This window comes from Eurytemora carolleeae, unplaced genomic scaffold, assembly GCF_000591075.1.
Source record: "Eurytemora carolleeae unplaced genomic scaffold, Eaff_2.0 scaffold91, whole genome shotgun sequence".
Taxonomy (NCBI): Eukaryota; Metazoa; Arthropoda; class Copepoda; order Calanoida; family Temoridae; genus Eurytemora; species Eurytemora carolleeae.
The window spans coordinates 280,357-301,897 of record NW_019396098.1 but is presented as its reverse complement, the minus strand read 5'-3'; the positions used below and the strand labels follow the sequence as shown (position 1 = coordinate 301,897).

General features: G+C 31.3%; 1 protein-coding gene across 2 annotated transcripts; it reads left to right on the top strand.

The window, feature by feature from the left end:
• The first annotated feature begins 4,564 nt into the window (after positions 1–4,564).
• On the top strand, positions 4,565–20,487 carry LOC111694902 (lachesin). Of its 2 annotated transcripts, none has more exons than XM_023463957.1 (14): positions 4,565–4,656; positions 8,653–8,728; positions 10,148–10,307; positions 10,933–11,031; positions 13,073–13,231; positions 13,568–13,665; positions 14,067–14,192; positions 14,711–14,791; positions 15,159–15,233; positions 17,381–17,443; positions 18,024–18,109; positions 18,881–18,952; positions 19,729–19,782; positions 20,082–20,487. In XM_023463957.1, the coding sequence occupies exons 1-14, from the start codon at positions 4,566–4,568 to the stop codon at positions 20,231–20,233; spliced, it is 1,392 nt and encodes a 463-aa protein (XP_023319725.1). In that variant the 5' UTR covers position 4,565; the 3' UTR covers positions 20,234–20,487. The 2 variants fall into 2 exon arrangements, with proteins under 2 accessions (XP_023319725.1, XP_023319724.1); XM_023463956.1 differs by having other exon boundaries at positions 19,717–19,782; positions 20,082–20,486.
• The last annotated feature ends 1,054 nt before the right edge of the window (positions 20,488–21,541 follow it).

Sequence of the window (21,541 nt, the reverse complement as noted above, 5' to 3'; positions counted from 1 at the left end):
GGGAACAAACATTTCCAGAGAAAGCTTGGTTCCCAAACTTGTACAGTCATAATCTCAAAAAAGTGGAATTATTCGCAATGTTGCTCTGATCAAATTAAAATTACTGCTGACTATGTTCATACAAATAAATATCTAATCTAAATGACAAAGCTTTTCGCTCACATGTATGTATAATTATATGTTTGCTATAACGGGCAATTCAGCTGGTAATATATTTTTTATACACTTTTTCCGGCACACCCTGCAAACATTTACTTCCGTTCCACCTGCATGCATTTCTTTATCTTTTTCCAGTATTTTATTCTCAGGTCGTCATCTGTTTTTGTGTTCTACAGTTTTCCATCATTTATTAATGTAAATGTAGGAAAACAGGATAGGTTCAGGTTCACAACAAGCTTATTCATGAACATGAGGGGGGATATTTGTGCAGTAAAGTATTATTCATGAACATGAAAGGGGGACTAGGGAGTGGGTATTTGTGCAATAAGGTATTATTCATGAACAGGAGGGAGGGGACATATGTGCAGTAAGGTATTATTCATGAACATGAGGAGGGGATATTTGTGCAGTAAGGTATTATTCATGAACATGAGGAGGGGATATTTGTGCAGTAATGTATTATTCATGAACATGAGGAGGGGATATTTGTGCAGTAAGGTATTATTCATGAACATGAGGAGGGGATATTTGTGCAGTAAGGTATTATTCATGAACAGGAGGGAGGGGACATATGTGCAGTAAGGTATTATTCATGAACAGGAGGGAGGGGACATATGTGCAGTAAGGTATTATTCATGAACAGGAGGAAGGGGACATATGTGCAGTAAGGTACAAAAATGTCCTTTCCATAAAAAAGAACGGCTTGTCCGATTCACAACGGTACCCTCAAAAGCTTTTCCTTGTTAAAAATAAATGAGATATGCAAAATTTTCTTTTTAAATTGACATTTTTCAATTGAAATTTATCTAGAAAAGTGACTTTTGGATTTCTTCAGCAGAAACAAAGGATTTAGTCGGATACAAAATCATCCCAGTAATTCCGCAAAGCACGAGGCCATGGTATGTATTTGAACAAACTAAACGCAACCAAAAACTTTCCCAGCAAAATAGTCCGGAGCCTGTGGGAGAGGGGACGTGCTTCTTTTCTGTTCATGAACTCTTATGAGTAAATTTAAAATTAATCAAAAATGAAATGATTTTAATTTATGAAAGATTAGCTCTAGTCTCAGAGTAATCCGGTCCTATCACAACACAAGATAGATAGATGGATGATATAATAGATAGATAATAGGATGGATAGATGATAGGATAAATAGATGATAGGAAAGATAGATGATAGGATAGATAGATGATAGGATAGATAGATGATAGGAAAGATAGATGATAGGAAAGAAAGATGGTATGATAGATTAATGGTAGGATAGATAGATGATAGTATAGATAGATGATAGGATAGATAGATGATAGGATAGATTGATGATGGAATAGATAGATGATAGGATAGATAGATGATAGGATAGATAGATGATAGAATAGATAGATGATAGGATAGATTGATGATGGGATAGATAGATGATAGGATAGATAGATGATAGAATAGATAGATGATAGAATAGATAGATGATAGGATAGATAAATGATAGGATGGATTGATGATGGGATAGATAGATGCTTGGAAAGAAAGTGACAGGATAGATAGATGATAATATAGATATATGTAGGATAGATAGATAATAGGATAGATATATGATAGGAAAGATAGATGCTAAGATAGATAGATGATAGGATAGATAAATAATAGGATAGATAGATGATAGGATAGATAAATGATAGGAAAGATGATAGGATAGCTAGATGATAGGATAGATAGATAATAGGAAAGAAAGATGATATCATAGATAGATGATAAAATAGATAGATGCTAGGATAGATAGATGATAGGATAGATAGATATTAGGATCGATAGATAATAGGAAAGAAAGATGATAGGAAATATAGATGATAGAATAGATTGATGATAGAATAGACAGATGATAGGATAGATAGATGATAGGATAGATAGATGATAGAATATATAGATGATTGGATAGATAGATAATAAGATAGATATATAGATAATAGGAAATATAGATGATAGGATAGATGATAGGATGAATAGATAATTTCTGTATTCTCTCTAATCTACAATTTAAAGATCTGTATTCTCTCTAATCTACAATTTAAAGATCTGTATTCTCTCTAATCTACAATTTAAAGATCTGTATTCTCTCTAATCTACAATTTAAAGATCTGTATTCTCTCCAATCTACAATTTAAAGATCTGAATTCTCTCCAATCTACAATTTAAAGATCTGTATTCTCTCTTTAATCTACAATTTAAAGATCTGTATTGTATTTCTCTGTTCCTTTTATACAATAAGATCTAGTTTCAAGATATTTCTACACTTTATGCAAACCCAGAGGGATTCGTAAAACATAGGCTTACGAAATTTTCTAAATTCAACAGAAAATGGTGCAAAACCCTCCAGATTTTTCTTTTCCTGTAAATAATTTCAGCTTTTAACTGTTGCACTAAAAGACGAAAGTCGGCCGTTTGAAACCATTTTCAAATATTGGCGAATTTTTCTGTTTAGAATTTGCCAATTTTCAACAAAATTTTGTCTTTCAATTTTGTTCCATAAACCTTCCCTGGGGTCATCTGAAGTCCCACAAAATTTGGGCCCGATCGCGCGGTTCAGCCGTTTTGACGTTTATCGGTTACAAACAAACAAACAGACAGACACCCAAACAAGCAAAGTATATAAATACTAGGCTTTTTACTGCGGCTTTACCTGTGAGCATCTTCTCTTTGAACAGTATAAAAAAATGAAAATAAAAGTTTGCGGATTTCATAATATTTTTTCGATTTTCAAAATTTTACATAAATAAAAAACTTTTGAGCACAAACTTTGAAATTTTTATCATACATAAACCTTCCCTGGGGTCACGTGAGTTCCAAAACAAAATTTGGTCCCGATCGGTTCAGCAGTTTTGACGTTTATTGTATACAAACATACAGACAGACAGACAAGCAAAGTATATATTTAGATATGTTAGCCATGTTTTTAAAGATGTATTTTAAACAGAAAACCAAGATTTTATAACTTACAACTGTATGGACAAACACATTCTGGCTATCTTTATCATAAACAATAAAATTATTGAATATCTGAAAAAAATGTGAAATTTTAAAATGAAAAGTTTTATCTTTAAATCTGGGAAGTATCTTAGAATTATAATGTTCTATGAATACACCTGTACCTAAGCTAATAGTATCTTAGAATTATAATGTTTTATGAATACAGGTGTATCTAAACTAATAAAAGAAGTTTAAGTAAAATTTGTATTTTCCTGTCTCTTCATTTCAATTACATTATACATATTCAAACCATTTCTAAACATTTAACAAACTTTATACTTCTTCTCAAATGCAAGGGTTCAAACATGATTGATTAAAGGGACTGTCGACGTAATTTCATCCGATTCACAACGATACCCTTCAGAACTTTGTTTCAGCAAAATTGGTTATTGAAAGGTTCTTTACAGAGCCTATATGGGACAATTTCATATCAAAATAGAAAAGAGTAAAACGACGTCTTCCTCATTTTTTAAAATGTAAATTGTAAATCTTTAATTCAAAGGTTGCTTTAAAGTATGTCAACTGAAGTCCCTTAAAGTGGCTATTTGTAAATTTAAACTGTTCTATTTTTGTTAAAAATGATGAAAAGATGTGAAAGCTGAACGTGGTGTATTTTCTTGGTAAAACTTAAAGAAATCCAAATATATATGTACATTTGTGTTCTGAAATTGAATGAAACGTTTTAAGTGCGTGGCATATGAATTTGAATGTTTAAATTATTAGAAAACAAGAGTATTACAGGGGAATTTTATGATGACATGTTCAGGGAGGTTGCTCCATTTTTTAGTGACAATTTTATATTTCAAATGTTGTTATTCAAGTCGCTATTTTTTTGTGAAATTGTTAAAACTAAAAATTTCACGGAATTTTCTTTTAAAATTTCAAAATTATTTTTAAAAAAATTTAGACCGGTTGTAAACTTTTTCACGATCATTTAGCCAGACTGACGTTTCTTGGATACAAACAAACAGACATTTAATTTCATAAAAGACAGCTGATACAACGCGTTTGAAAAGTTTCCAATTCTGTATGTAAACCAATGATTGAGATGGATGATGATTGCAATGATTTGATTGAGGAACAGTTTGCTTTATCATCGATTAATTAGTTTGGGATCATCTGATAATATTCTGGGAGTGATGGTCAGGACCCTCCAGACCAAATGGGCGTAAACAAATCTTTTTGATAAAGGGGGGGGGGGTAGGGATGCTGGGTTTAAAAAGATTGGAATCTTATGTTTCTCTAAGAAATGTCAAAATTTCATCTAACAAAATTTGTTGATGAGTGATAAATTTAATTCAACAAATATGAATCCAGTGCTCCAACTTTATTTAGAAAGCCAAAAAAAAGTGTTCAACATTTTTATATCTAAAAATATTTCAGAAAAAATGTTTCGACTTGGCACATTGTTTCTAGTTCTGAGCGAGTATATTCAAGGGAACTCTGGAGGTCTACAGAAAACTCAGTTTATTAAAAGAGGTCAGAAGAGTTTTTTGGCGTATATCGCCATCATATCCGCTATGAAGTTTTGGCGTATATCACCATCATATCCGCCATGAAGTTTTGGTGTATATCACCATCATATCCGCTATGAAGTTTTGGCGTATATCACCATCATATACGCCCCGAAGTTTTGGTGTATATCACCATCATACCAGCCCTGAAGTTTTGGCGTATATCACCATCATATCCGCCCTGAAGTTTTGGTGTATATCACCATCATATCCGCCCTGAAGTTTTAAAGAAATGATATATCTAGACTGCTTTGAAAAGTTGTATCAATTATCAAGCCCGGGTTAATTTTAAGTGTCGCAACGCCTTAGCCTTTGATTTTACCACATTAACCTGATTATTTTTTTGTAGCTCTTGACATGTACATTTTAGAACCATTAAGCACTCGTTTTTAGCTTTAGCTTTTAAGAAGTACTAAATACTAAACAATTTTGCTTTGGAGCTTGCAACATGTGGGTCAAAGTAATATATCATATATATACAAGGGAATATCGGTGAGAACTGATCTCTCCTAATATTTAAATCTGTTTTACCATTGCAACTTAGTTCTTTGATACTTTATTGAGATCTCCTAAATCAAGTTTGAGATTTAAAAGTTTTTGCAAGTTTTAGAGATATAAGGATTAGTCTAATTCGAGTTTTCATGAGAACTTTTTTGGTCGATATCTCTTGGTATACCTTTTAAGTGTTTCGATGGAATTTAAAAATTGCCACAAACTCTTACCACTTTCGTGAATCTAAGATATTTCAAAATATAAATTCCGTGAGATCAAATAATCTAAGTTTGAAACATTAACGGTTCTATTCACCATCAGGTTACAAAGATATAGGGATTAGAAAATGTTATAAGTTTGCAAGTCTTTAGAAACTAGTTAAACATTAAAATAAAACTATAAAGACAAAGTAAAGAATGAAGAAAAGACCAAATCAAGGTTGGGAGCTCTGGTACAAAGTGAACAAATACTAAAGTGTTCCAAACTCGCAGCCGGATGACGACATTTTATGTCCCAAGTATTTTAGAATAATATATATATATATATATATATAATGTGATATAAATAAGCAAACTTTTAAAGAGAAACAAACGCCTCAAATGATTAGGTCCAGAATCTGCATTAAAAGGGATTATAGATGGGATTTTAGTGAACGGCCATTAACAGCCGTTTCCTTAAAATTACATCTATATTGGAATAAATAAATTAAATTTTTTGACATGAATTTCTACATTACTAGACAATTGTTATTAACTTTTAGTAATTTTTCCTATAGACGATTACTTTTACAGTCTTCGGTCGTCAATTTTTTAATTTAAAGCAAACATCTGTATGTTTATTGTAGTTAGGAAGAAGTCTTGAATTTACTAGGTTGAAGCTTTTTGAAGTTAGATAAAAGATATAAAACTAGAGAGCAGCATGGTTATATTCGTAGCTTAGAACGAACTTTCAGTGTTTATCATATTATAAAGTTTAATTAGAATTAAATTTCAAGTTTTTATAATGACATCATTAATAATTGTAAACTTTTTCTAGTCCTTGCATCATAAATTGGGCCCCAAAACAATAATTTAAAAAAATTTAACCAAACCAAATAATTTTGTATGGCCCAACTAGTCGTTTTTATTCTGTCTGTTCAACTTTAGTGTTTATTTACGTTGAGTCTGGGTGCGAAGGATGTGTGAACTTCTAAAGATTGTAGATTGTATAGATATTGCGGAAACATTCTAATGAATTTTGTACCCGGAGAAGGGTTGAGTGTTTGTTTAAGGTTTATTGCTCCGGGTTAGGATTATCTCTGCATCTCAGGGAACAGATAAAAAATATACATATCTTCAAAATACTGCATACAATAATAGATATTTTTACCTTGGTCACCGCAAATCGCATTAAAAGCACTGTGTTATTTGATAAAAATTACAATACTTAAAGCATAAACGTGCACTGTGCAATATTTGGGCATTCGTAAATATTAGGGAGGGGGGGGGTACTGTGGCAACCCCGGTGGACGATTATAGGGATGTACCCCCTAAAAAAATGGAAAGTTAATGACATTCCCGATAAAAGTAAAATTTGAATGGTTTATAAAGAAGGATTTTTTTGTGGGAGGGGGGGGGTTGCATTTTTCTCTGATATTGAGGAAACCCATACTATTACTGTGATTGTATTCCTTAATATAGAATACTGTAGATTTAGAATATCAGGATTCCATCTAATTGAATCTTAGATAGTGATATGGGAACTAACACATGCATACACAGAATACAGATAGATAGGTAGATATAGATAGACAGATATACAGATAGATAGTTAGGTAGACAACTATATAGACAGATAGATACAATAAGATAGACAGTGGCATAGACAGATATGTAGGTTGTTAGTATAACAATGGACAATTAGACAGTCAAATAGATAAACAGTTTGATAGACAGATAAAGTTATATATATGTACAGTTAAATATAAAAACAAATTGTCAACTAGACAATAAAACAGATAATCAGTTTGATAGATAGATAAAGTAATATATATGTACAGTTAAATATATAATAAATTGTCAATTAGACAGTAAAACAGATAAATAGTTTGATAGATAGATAAAGTAATATATATGTACAGTTAAATATATAATAAATTGTCAACTAGACAATCAAACAGATAAACAGATAGACGGTTGATAGTAAATTTTAGATATTGAGTTAGATAGATAGTTAGATTATATATATAGCTAGATGGACAATGGACATTATTTAGATAGATAGACACATTGAAAAATGTGAATAACTTCTTTTAAATCGTTTGAGAATGTTAATTCACGACTTTTTATTATTTATTTGACGGTTTTACTAGAGTTCAAGGGACTGTATGTCTCGTATAATTTCATAACAGCAAATAATCTTTAATCTGAATAGTTTTACATGCCAGATTCACAACGGTACCTATCTAACCTATCTGAGTAAGAATGAGAGAGATATTTTCTTTTCCTCTTCTGAAAAATGTAAGAATTTAATAACTACCTTTCTTGTTTCTGGATAAAAATATATGAAGTATTTCAGGTTTAGAGTATTCTCATTTCTTATCCCCCCTCCCCCTCCCATTTTTAGAGTATATAATTATTCCTCTGCACTCTGAAGGGTGTGGGAAGATGAGAAGGGATTGAAAAGACTAATCTTGAATGAAGAATACTCATGTTATATCAACACAATCTTCATTAATCTTCATACAAATTATTTAAAGATTTATCATTTGATGGGAGAATTGATGGAGATTTAATATGGGTGGATTGGAGGAGATGGGATATGGGAGGAAGGGAATAATGAAGATTTGTGATATTGAAAGATTGGAGTAATGAAGGGATATGGGATATGAGAGGATTGGAATAATGATTGGAATACTCCGGATAAATATTAAAAGTAAACCAAAATTCAAGATATCCAGAATACTCCGGATTAATACTTATTTTTAACCATATGTCAGAATATATCTAGAATACACCTGATAAATACCAATCAACCATATTTTAGAATATATCCGGAAGACTCCGGATGAATACTAATAGAAACCATATTTCAGCATATATTCGGAATACTTCGAATAAATTCTAATATAAACCATATTTCAGCATATATCCGGAATACTCCGAATAAATTCTAATATAAACCATATTCAAGGATATATCTGGAATACTGCGGATAAATACTAATAAGAACCATATTTAAGGATATATCCATGGAATACTCCAGATAATTACTAATATAAACCATATTTCAGGATATATCCGGAATACTCCGGATAAATGCTAATATAAACCATATTTTAGCATATATTCTTAATACTCCAGATGAAAATTAATATAAACCATATTTCAGGGCACATCCAGAATACTCCGGATTAAAACTAATTTAAACCATATTTCAGAGGATATATCCAGAATACTCCGAGCTAATACTGATATAAACCATATTTCAGGATATATTCGGAATACTCCGGATAAGTACGAATACGAACCCTACCTTCCACCCCTAGGAGGACAGACTATTAACAGGAAAACCAGTGAAATATAAAAATTCTTGAATTCCTATTTTCTTAAGATTTTAAACCCTCGAACACTACTCTTGGATCAGGGCTAGGAGTATTGAAAACTTATTCTCCAGAATTACAAAAATTTCGCTCTTTTTTCTCCAAGATAAATAGTATTATTGAAATATAAAATTTTCTTCAGCGATGACAAGAAAACTGTGGAATCATTATCATCATTTTTTTCTTTTGACATAAAAAAATAAATTTTACTTTGTAACTAGTTAATTTTCAAAAAAATTTTGTAAGTACATATATCAACTGTAACAGCTATAGAATAGCAAATCCTCAGCGCCATTTTTTCAATTTAATGAGAAAACGAAGACGACGGACAAAGGGAATGTAGGCGCGTGTGATCTAATTTAATAATATTCGGTGAAGGTGAATGGATCAATTGACATCTAACTCCTACATGATCGGACAACGCTTTGAGTACAGTTATAAATCAGACATATGGCCATGGGGACCATGGGTAGGGTCACTTGAAATTACGCTTACAGTCCGCTCAAATCCCTTCCAATCATTAAACCGCGTTATCTGAAATCTCTTTGGATTCTTCTACTTTTCCTACTCCTAGTGCATGGATTAGGAGGGGGGGACTATGGATTGTGTTCCACAAATGGATGCGAATAATTAGTTTGCGAACTCAATTAAAATACTCAAATTACAAAACCAAACCGAAGGGCTGTAAGGTATCAATTAAAGTGATTGTTCAGTTATTTTATTTTATTATTGGAAGGCGTGTAAAACTCATTTTTAAACTTATGTTTTGATAGCTTACCATTACACCACTTGTCTCGTTAAAGAAATAATAAAACCATAGATAGTCATTCCGGAAGCCTATTGGTAGGTTACATTTAGGGAGCATATTACCACTTATACTGATGGGCCCGTTTTTAAATATTCAAAATGTTTAGGATTTTACGAGACTTCACAAGAATCAAAGATGCAAATCTTATTTAAAAATTGCATGCTGGACAAGTTGGCTTTTATTACATTGTGCAAAAGTCACCAAAACGATTAGAAAATCCTTTTTCGTTTTTGTTTTGGAAAATCATGTTGGTAAGTGTCTTTGATCAGAGCAAAAACTTAAATTTAAAAAAATGTAATTAAACGATGAAACTTATCGAGATTACAATTGTGCAATTTGAATAATAACTCACATTTTAGTAAACAACTTTTAACGTCAAAAAATCTGTATGTCTCCAAACGGCCCTTAAATTGATGCCCATCAGTAATTAGCACTAAATTTTTAACCTTCCGAATCTTACAGACGTTATTGAATAATGTTAACTAAAATATCTTAAATTGTAGCAAGAAAAAGCAGAAAACACTAATTTCAGTCTTTTAGAATATTTAAATCTTACACTAAATTTTACCCTGGTAGTCGGGGTGAGGTTGGATTGAGCCAATACCGCCCACCTGAGCAGACCACTGAGCTAGGAGACTTTAATCCGGTTTTCTCTGCTCCAATTCACAACGTTACGGTCAACGTAGGCCGGGAGGCGGTTTTAGAATGCATGGTCACAAATCTTAGGCAATATAAGGTAACAGTTCATTCTTTTTTAGGTTTTCGTTATTTTTAAATTTAAAAAAAATACTTTTAAAATCTTTCGAAAAACATTCTATTCTTTCCAGTATTTTTGGAGCTGCTATTCTTGATCTAAAATGTCTGATGTAGATTGCCATCTATGACCATTTATAGCATCTTTATTTCTAGTTTTGTTTGTTTTGTTTCATGGGTTTGCTTAATACATGTTGTCAGAGTAAAACATCAAAATAAAATAAACTTAGAGAGAACTATGCCTTGACAACCCAGCTTTAACTGCAATCTAAAACTTCTTAATACATTTTTAAACATTACCGTGATTCTACCGAGTTCTTTAATCGGTCAAGGGGTTTACGAGTTATGATTGAACATACAAACAAACAAACAGAGATTAAATTTTAAATCAGTGTGATATAATCTGATGTTTCTAGGTTGGATGGTTAAAAGCTAGTAATCAGACTATTCTAGCACTTCATATATAATCTGATGTTTCTTGGTTGGATGGTTAAAAGCTAGTGATCAGACTGTTCTAGCACTTCATATATAATCTGATGTTTCTTGGTTGGATGGTTAAAAGCTTGTGACCAGACTATTCTACTTCAAATATAATCTGATGTTTCTAGGTTGGATGGTTAAAAGCTGGTGATCAGACTATTCTAGCACTTCATAAACGAGTTATTACTCATAACACAAGAATTCAAGTTTCACATGAAGAGAATAGAGTAAGTTGAGTTATAAAGAAACTGATTACTCATCTCATATTCTAATTTTCTAATCCTTTGCAACCTGATCTCGTAAGCCTTTGATATTTCAATCTGCTAGATCATATTTTCACCGTTTGAAATATCAAAGGTTTACACTATTAGGTTGCAAAGACATGGAGAGGAGTAAATCACAGTATGAGAGTAAGCAGTTATATTCTAGTATTTTTTGTATAACTTATGTTATGCGGAAAGTCATATTTTCATTGACAGGGCTTCTTTTGTCAATTTAATAGTGACCAAGCATATAGCATTTAATCTGCATTCTTAGTTAAAAGAGATAACTCAAATTTTAAATGTAAAGATATAAGAGATTTTAATGTAAATATATAAGAGTTTTTATTAAAATTCATTAAAGTTCAATATTTGTTCTTTTTTAAATTGGCTTATATATATTTTGGTCTCACTCTGTTGATATGTTTTATTTTCTCGATAAAGTTTTTAAGAAGAAGAATATTCTTCAACTTTCTCTGAGAAAATGTTTATTTTCTCCTAAATATTTTACTTTGTTCCATATTTTGTAAGCTGGGAATTGTGTCCTCAAATCCATTGAATTTAATTTCTCCTGATCTCCCGATATAATCCTTCAATGCATTCTCGCCTCTTTAGACCTGGCCATCAATCATCCTTTGAACAAATATTTTTGGTCAAAATAATAATATAGAAAATATATCTTTTAAACAAACTACTCACTTTTCGGACTTTTGATAAAGTTCAATATGTGTTTACCAGCTAAGCAGTAAGCAATTCTTCAGTTATCTACATTTCAGTTATATGGTTTTACCACGAGATATTATCTAAATCTGCGTATAAATCAAAAATCATGAAAATGTCTTTCTTTTTTCTCTTAAATTTAAACAAGTGATTTTTCATTTTCAATGTGGATTTATGCATATCATTGCGCAATCAAAGCCTCTTTTATCCTTAATTTAGCTTATGTGTTTTATTTAAAAAAATACTTTTCTAAGAAAAATATCAATTTTTACTTGTAACGCCCATTTCTAATCCTTCTGTCTAGTTTCTTTTTTCCTCAAATCTAATATCTAATCATGCCTGTACAGTTTACTGTACACTGTACACTAGGGTACCTTAAAAATTGGAAAATTGCATATTTCTACAAACTGAAGTTGTATTCCAGATGTTTTCTTATGTGGAATCGATTTTTGAGGACATTAATAAAATAATTTCAGTTTTGCCTCCCAAAATCACGGTTATAAGGACAAAAATTAATATCAACTGATTACATGCATCTAACTCAAGTGCTTTCATCCGTTTATCTTTACAACCTGATTTTTGTAGACCTTTTACACCAACAGGATGCAAAGTTTAAGACAAATCCAAGTGTTTGACGCAAATTCAGTTTCAACCCCCCTTTAAAAAAAATATATAATTTTGATGAACAAGGTTACAAAAACTATTTATCAAACTTTTTTTAATGGTTTTTAAATCTGAATTCTACAAAATCTGATTTTTAATCCCTATATCTTTGCAACCCAATGTCCGAGAGAATTTTGTTGAATTTGTGAATTTTGTTATGGTGATTAATTAATTTAAATTTGAATAATAAGGTTTACACCATCGGATTGAAAAGATAAAAGTATTTGAAAATTTAAGTTCTTTATTTTCCACATTTTCCTGGAAATGAATTGAGTGTTTGTCACAAACTCTGATTTTTTAATCCCTATATATTTTCAACCCGATATCGTAGACCGTATAAATTTCAAACTATGAATTCTGTTAGATCAAATATTCTAAGTTTGACATATCAAAGATTTTGATTAGTTTCTTTCAAATTTGAGTATTAAGAATTTATTTGACCAAAGAAAACTACTGATGCAAATTTTTTTTACTAATTTGATTTTCCCTTGACCCTACTTACTGTACATGATTCTAATTACCAAACTTCTACTACTACTAATTATCAAATTGTTCTTCAGATACTATTTACTACTTTGATAAATGAAGATTAAGTTTGAACTAAGTTTATGTATCCCTGATATAGATCTGGAGATTACATATCAGAAATGTGGAAGAGGGGGACCGGGGCTGCTATATGTGTCAGATAAATACAGAATTGATGAAACAGGAGCTAGGATGTCTAGATGTTAATGTTCCTCCAGATATAGACATGAAGCAAACAAGCAATGACGTCACTGTTCAGGTTTGCTATTTTTTCAAATAGGGCCGACGCCATGACAAATAGGGCCGACGCCATGACAAATAGGGCCAGCGCCATGGCAAATAGGGCCGACTCCATGACTTCTCAAGTGCAAACAAAGCAGAAATACAAACCCCTACAGAGAAAAACTCCGGAAAGTTCATGAGCTCTTAAACATAAGGTCAAATTCATGCGACATTACTGGTACGACTCTGTGACCTCGTAGTTCATGAGTTTGTATTTTAGGTGTTTCAATTTAGGAGTTTTTAATGGCACCATCTAAGCATTGATTCTGTTACGACTACGAGGTTTTTTGTTCCTTATTCAAACTTAATTTAGGAAAATTACAACACAACTTTGGTCTGTCATGCTAGTGGGCATCCAACACCTAGGATTAAATGGAGGAGGGAGGATAGTGGACCTTTGTTTTTAAACAGGTAAAATGGAGGATAGTGGACCTTTGTTTTTAAACAGGTAAATGGAGGATAGTGGACCTTTGCTTCTAAACAGGTAAAATGGAGGATAGTGGACCGTTGTTTTCAAACAGGTAAAATGGAGGAGTGTGGTCTTTTGCTTCTAAACAGGTAAAATGGAGGATAGTGGACCTTTGCTTCTAAACAGGTAAATGGAGGATAGTGGTCCTTTGCTTCTAAACAGGTAAATTGGAGGATAGTGGTCCTTTACTTCAAAACAAATAAAATGGAGGATAGTGGTCCTTTGCTTCTAAACAGGTAAAATGGGAAATTTAAGAGCTTAGACTGATTTTGAATCAAAATCTTGTATTTTGCCAGTGTTGAAATTATGTAATTTAACATTAAGTTAACGTGAATTATTTCAGTAATGATACGGATTATGTTGGAGACACGATCGCGTTGAATCGCGTTGACCGGAAGCAGATGGGAAGCTACCTGTGTATCGCCAGCAATGATGTCCCCCCTGCAGTCAGCAAGCGAATTACACTCAGGTATTAAATCCGTGTAACAACAAATCTGGCTTTTTCAGCTTTTAGTAAAATCGAATCTATGTAAAAACTGGCATAACAATTTTGTAAAATAAAATTAAAATTTTGGAAAAAATTCCAAGAAAAAATTCTGCTGGAAATTCAGCCCTTGACTTTGGATATCAGAGATTTTTTTCCCTAAACAATGTAGAGGCTTCCAATAAAGTCTCAGACGCCTAATTCTTTGTTAGCCCTGTTTGATCAATATATGATTGTCCATTATAAAATGAAACCACTTAATTCTTTGAAAAAATATCTCTAAATACGTTCATAGAAAAAAGTAAAAGAACCGAGTCTTAGCCGCAAACTGGATTTCATTCATTCCGATATATTTGCAACCTGATAGTATAAACCTTTGATGTTTCAAACTTAGATTATTTGATCCATCAAAATTCATAGTTTGAAATATCTATGGTCTACTACAAAGATATTGAGATCAGAAAATCAGAGAATCTGAGCTTGTTGAGACTCAATTTGTTTAGTGTGAGCTTTCCTCCGGTGGTTTATGTACCAAATCAGCTGATTGGTGTACGGCTGGAGGATGTAGTGGATCTAGAATGCAGGAAAGTGTACACTGTACAAGCCATTTGTACATAATAAACAATAAACAATAATTTAATGGTATTTCTTCAAAAATAAACCGAAAACTTCCAAAACTATAGAACAGAAAACATAATTATATTTGTTATCAATAACTTATTATTCAATCAAAAAAGAGATTTACATCCTCAGACATGGAGTTGTTCCAATCTTTGGTGAGCAAGGCTTGTTCTCGACTGCAGAAAATTCCAGATTGTTTTGTTTGCTTATTTTTAGAAAATAGTTTGCTGATTGGTACTTTTTGAAATAAAAAAACTTTCATCAGAAGCTCTTTATCTACTTTTTTAAACATTTTTTTGACAATTTTCAAAAACATGTACACCCTGTCAGGATCGAAGCATATCCCAACACAATTAACTACTGGATGAAGCAGGGGAAACATGAACAAGAAATGCTGCTAAATAAGTAAGTTGAACAATATATAATATTAGCAAAACTTTGAGTGCAATAAAAATACTGATTAATTACTTTATTTTTATAATTATTATATCTTTGCAACTTCTGATATTTCATATTATAAATTCTACTCGTTGAAACAGTCAAAGTTTGAAAAACCTAAATTCTCAGACTTCAAGTCACAAAGATGTCAGGACTGGAAAATTAGAGTTTTAAGTCAGATATTTTTAATAAACTGTCTAGCAATAGACAATGATCATCACAAGTTTTTTTAAATCTTTGTAAATAAAATAAAGAATTCAAATAAAAAACACCGAAATTCCCCAAGGTTTTTTTTATGAAACTATAACAAATTGCTTTAAAGCTGAATCAAAAACGTAATTTGCATTTGTGCAATTCTTAATTTTCATGCAAAACGTAAATTTTTTTCCCGAAGAATATCTCATTTTTTGCTTCACGTTGATTATCTTAAAGACGAGTTATGCATTTGTTTGCAAAACAATAATTCCTATATTGGGTCAACGTTTGTCTGTTCTGCTGAAATTTGTTTTTTAAATATATATCTTCTATGATAAAAGTTGAATTATATGATTTAACAAATATGATCAAAAATATGAGAATCTTCGTTAACATTTATAAGTGAGTAATTTATAAATTTTGAAAGTAAATAAAAATTGAATTACCCCCCCCCCCTTCTTCATACCTTAATGTACAATCCCCCTTTCTTTATCCAGTAATATACAATAATTAATCTGAATTACCTCATTTTAAATTTGAATACAAAACAACAGTTTGATGAATATTGGTACTTTCAGTAATAAACATAGCATTCATGAGCTGTTGTGAAATATGGAAGAGGACATTCATTAATATTAAAATTAATATGAAAGATATGATGGAGAATTTTTATTCCAACAGTTTGATTTAACAGTGCAATAAGCGGCACTTATGAAGTAAGAATCGCTAAGAATTTAGCAATTTATAATTAACAACACTAAGAGGGTCTTACCCTCAAAGGTTGAGCTAGACTTTAGATTTGTAAGCCAATTTATTTCTGCGCCAAATCGATTAGATGAAATTCATATATTTTTTGATTAAAGATATATGGACGCACCAAACTTGTATTTTGTATTGAAGACCATTTTTTCCAGAGGAAGAAACAGGCAATTTTAGACGTAATGTCGTTGTAATTTCAAGTAAAATTTGAGACATAATGTCGTTGTAATTTCAAGTAAAATTTGAGACGTAATGTCGTTGTAACTTCAAGTAAAATTTGAGACGTAATGTCGTAATTTCAAGTAAAATTTGAGACGTAATGTCGTTGTAATTTCAAGAAAAACTTTATTTAAAGAGGAGTAAGCCCAATTCGCAACGATATACTGCAAACCTTTTCCTGATCAATAATCTGGAAGATATCGCTTAATTTTCTGTCACGTTCCTGCGTTTATTAAAAATATGGAAATCTTATTCATTCTTGATCAAAATACTACCGTTATGAGTCCAACATGCCATATAAATGGAGAGTAACATCAAATAACGTCTGCTGTCCCTGAAAGCATTAAAAAAATCTTTATTTTGTATGAAGGATTACGACACTGTTGTCGGTTCTATAAATTAGCATGATCATGGAAATTACGAAGAAACAAATCTTGATAAAAGCAAACCTGCTTAACTTCACACCATACTGCATACAAAGGTGTCCTAAGTTGCTTTCAGCTAAATAAAATAAAATGGCACGTGCGCTCAATGAGTGAAGAAACTTTTTTGTGCGTATTGTTTTAACACTAGGTGCACAGCTAGTCGTATTTGATTAGACTGTGAAAACCCCTAAAATGCACATTTTTCTGAGATATTTTTTTACAGATATCTTTCTATTTTGCCGGACAATCGGAGCCAAATAATGCATGCCATATAAAAAAAATTTTAAATAGAATATTTTAGAGCCATTGTTTTGCAGCGAGTGCCGAATATATGGATTTTAAACATTAGATTGAAAGCTATATTTTAGATTATTGCTAAAGTTACCGTGCGCAGCAGTTAACGTTAAGTAATGTAATGTAGAGGTATTTCTAATCAAACGAAAGATGAAGAAGTAATCATTTCGTTTTATTGATGCTCACTGTTTTATTTGCTTTTTAATCATTATTTTTTTTCAGTGTGAAATACAATATAGAGGAGAGGAAAGATGGATACAAGGTTCAAATGATTCTTCAAATAAGGAATTCAACAAATCAACTATTTTTTTCAATCAATTCAAGAATTTACTCTCTGTCATTGAGATGTAGCCAAAAAACGCTTCAGCTTTTTTTAACGGATTATGGACATAATCGCTTCAAATCAAGAGTGTCTGCAGTTTATATAGAGTTTAGGTGTTGTAACTTGTATACAGTATACCAAATGAATCATCATTGAAAATTCCGACCTATGAATTGTTTAAGTAAACCCCAATCGGTCTTTTTGCTACAAACTCGAATTTTCTCACCCCTGCATGTATCACGGCAGCACAATGTCGTAGACTTGAGATATTTCAAACTACGAATTCTGTTCGATTGAGAAATCTAAGTTTGAAATACACCTTTAGGTTGCTAAGATATAAGGATTAGAAAATCGTAGTTTATGGCAAAGACTCAATTCCTTTGCTTGGTTTTAGCAGGACCTATCTGCGAATGACAAACTCAGGAATCAACTAACCTGGTCAATCTTTGCTCAGGCTTTCCTGATTTTGCTCAGGGCGTACAGTCGTTTTTTATATCTCAGTCTGATTGAATGAGTAAAAAATGGTTTTGTGGATGAATCTAGAAACCTGAGTTACTCCGACCTAGGAGTTTACTACTGTATCTCAACCAACTCTCTGGGAAAGACGGACGGTTCTATCCGACTCTATGGTTAGTATTGTTGACAATTTGGTTTTTTAAGGTTTTAACAAAACTTCTAAGATTTCAAAACTGAATTAGGTTAAATTTTCTTTTTTATCAAAAACCATAGTTAAAGCACGTTTTTTTGTCTTGGACTAAGTTGCATTGAGTATGTTTACACCCGTTTCTTGTGTATTTTTCATTAGCAGGACCTTTAAGATAGTTTCAATTAAAATGTTTATGATGATTTCCAATTCAACACGCTAAACTAAAGTAAATTACACGTAAGATTGAAATCTTATATGTTTTGTATCATAACTCCTCTTATTCAGAAGCTATTGAGAAGAATAAAAAGGTTTTTCTAGAAGAGCTACGAGGTTACAAAGTCTTTTCTAGTAAGATCGCATAAATTTGACCTTATCCTGGCTAATTTGCAGTGAACCGGGAAACCTTGGATAAAATTCCTTAACCCCCCTACATATTATTCAAAATGAAGTTTTATGTTTATGATGATTATCATTAAGGTGCTCAAGTTCGCACCCGTTGGTTTGTATTGTGCATCAAAATTACTAATTATCTTTATGATGAATATGGGGCGGAATTCTAACTAATTTATTCAACGCTTTTTTCTGTAAAAACTGCAATAATTCATCGAACTTCAGGCAATAAATGCATTCAAACGTTTTAGAAATATTCTTACAAAATAAAAATCAAAGATTTTTCACTTAGATATTTGTTTTTGAAGATTTTCGTTGGTGACTTTTTAAGAAAAAAAGTTTAATGGATTATTTTATGCTTTAGAAAATCCACGAGTTGAGGGAACTCCTAAAGAGATTACATCAACAACTACACTCAGACAAGTTTTAACTATAGGTGAACAAAACATTTTTTTTAAAGACAAGTTTTAAGAATAAGTGAACATAATTTATAAATATTTTTTTTATTATTAGACAGTTTTAACAATAGGTGAACATTATTTACATATTCGCAAATAGATTATCAAGTACAATAGGTGGCAACAGAGAAATTAACCAATTATATACGACGTCACAAGTGTCAAATATAACAAGGAAAGCGAAAGTTTCTCACATTAGTTGACATGTTTTCCAAGATTAAATAAAAAAGTGTAAAAACAGAAACTAAAGAACGCATAAAATTACACTTATTTTACTATAAGAAAAGCACTTTATTCTAAAATTATCACTTTTATTGATGATTTTGTCGGACACAAAAACTGAATTGACACTTGTGACGACAGAATACAGCTGTACTGAGAGTGTACAAATTCTACGTTGCCATCTATTGTACTAGAATCTATTTGACATATTCGTATTTTTAGACAAGTTTTACTAATAGGTGGAAATTACGTACATATTTTTATTTTTGGACAAGTTTGATAATAGGTGAAAATTACTTATATATCTTCTACTCTTAGACAAGCTTTAACAACTGTACATTATTTATAGTATCTTTTATTAATAGACAAATTTTAATTATATCATTTTTATATCTTTTATCATGAACATGATCATTGTCAGATATATATTTGATTTTGACACCAAGCTGTGTTCAAACTGTAGAAACTTTATATAATCTAACCAAAATAAGTTATAAGAATTTAGAAAATCATTATCTAGATTTAATTGAAGAAGACCCAATGGAAGAAGATCCAGATTGGATGGATTCACAGGAGGAGACACCTGGTGAGTTTTTTTTAACTTTTTGGGTCAAGTCGGTCAAGCACCATTTAAAAAAAAAATAATATCCATTTTTAGAATATTTCACGGTGGACTAGGGTCCATTTGAATTCGAACCAGCCTGACCCTTTGTACCGGACTTAGTGACGCGTCGCATGTACCGGCCCAACCCTATTCTATGTAGGCTTGGTTTCAACTGTGATGTCGCGGCCAAACTTTTTACAGTACCTGGCCTATTATAGGCCTATTTTCCCTACCCAATGCTAGCTTAGTTTAGTGTGCGTTTTTATTTAATTTTATTTCAGAAACAGATCACCAGACAGATTACGAGCCAAGACGACATCCCCCTCTTGGATTTGGATCAGGGGTTCACAGTGTACACTACTGTACACTCCGCCATCTTGGTTTAGTACTTTTCTTAGTGAAATCTGGAAAATTGTTTTCATACAACTACTAGAAGAAAAATTAAAATTATATTAAGAAACTTATAAAGTTGTGCATTGTGCATATGCATAACACAGAGTAATGGAAAATATTAAACTAATGTTAAAGTATATACATACATGTAGTGAAGCATAACTGCAAGAATTTAATCATCATTTGAATTCATATTGTAACATAACTTTGAATGGAAAGGAATGGAGCTAGTGCAACAAACTCTGATTTTATAATCTTTTATAATCTTTTCATCCAATTTTTTAGACCTTAGATATTTCAAACTATGAATTCTGTTAGAACAGATAATCTAAGTTTGAAATATCAAAGGTTTACATCATCAGGTTTGAAAGAAATAATGATTTGAAAATTTGAGTTTGTGGCGAAGACGTAATTCCTTTGTCTATATTTCTACCTTTTAAAAAAATTAAATATCTATTTCCTCAGAATTTATTGGTTATTTGCTTAAAGCAAAACTTTTCTAAGTTTTTATGTTTCTCTTACAATATTCAAAACTCAAAAGCATTAAAACGAAAATTAATTTTTACTTGGTTTAGAAACTTATATTTCTAATAAAACACTTTTTTGTGAACAACTGGAAGCATAATTATTTTTCAGTTTTCATGAATATGTTCAAATAGTGATATTACATTTCACAGTAAATTAAACATCATTATGAAGTTTGTCGCTTAAAAAAAAGATCCATAGTAACTAGCCTTTCTAAAAAAATATAAAAATCTTTGAAATTTTAGAATAAAAAATTTAAATAAAATTTACAATTTTTTAATCGTTTTTAAACTCCCATCATGGATTTTTCATGTCTTAATCTAAGATGTTTTACATAATTTTCACTTGGAGGTTTGGCTCAAAGGTTGCTTCTTTTTTTGTCAAAGTAAATATTTTATTTACTAAAATGAAAATAAACTTGACGAGAACGTAATTTACAAAAAAAAAGTTTATTGAAAGCAGGGCCAGAACCCCTTTAATGTTTATGATCCAAAAGGTTAAACCGTGACAAAGGTCAACCCATGACCTTTGACCTCTCTTTAATAACTCTTGTGTCTGAATGTAATACATACTGTGTGCACCCTGAGCATATCAAAATAAGAACCAGACTTTGTGATGCTTTAAAAAATAAAGCCTTGAAATAATATTAGTTGAAAATTCTGCCATGATTTCAAATATTTACACCACGCCCCCTTAATGTATACTCACCAGTCAAATGTAAATTTGTCCCAGACAAAAAAAAAGAAAAGATGAGTAGAAAATTAAATTCTATTTATTAAAGTTTGTTAATTATGAGTGTTATATCATACAAATAAATGTTTTA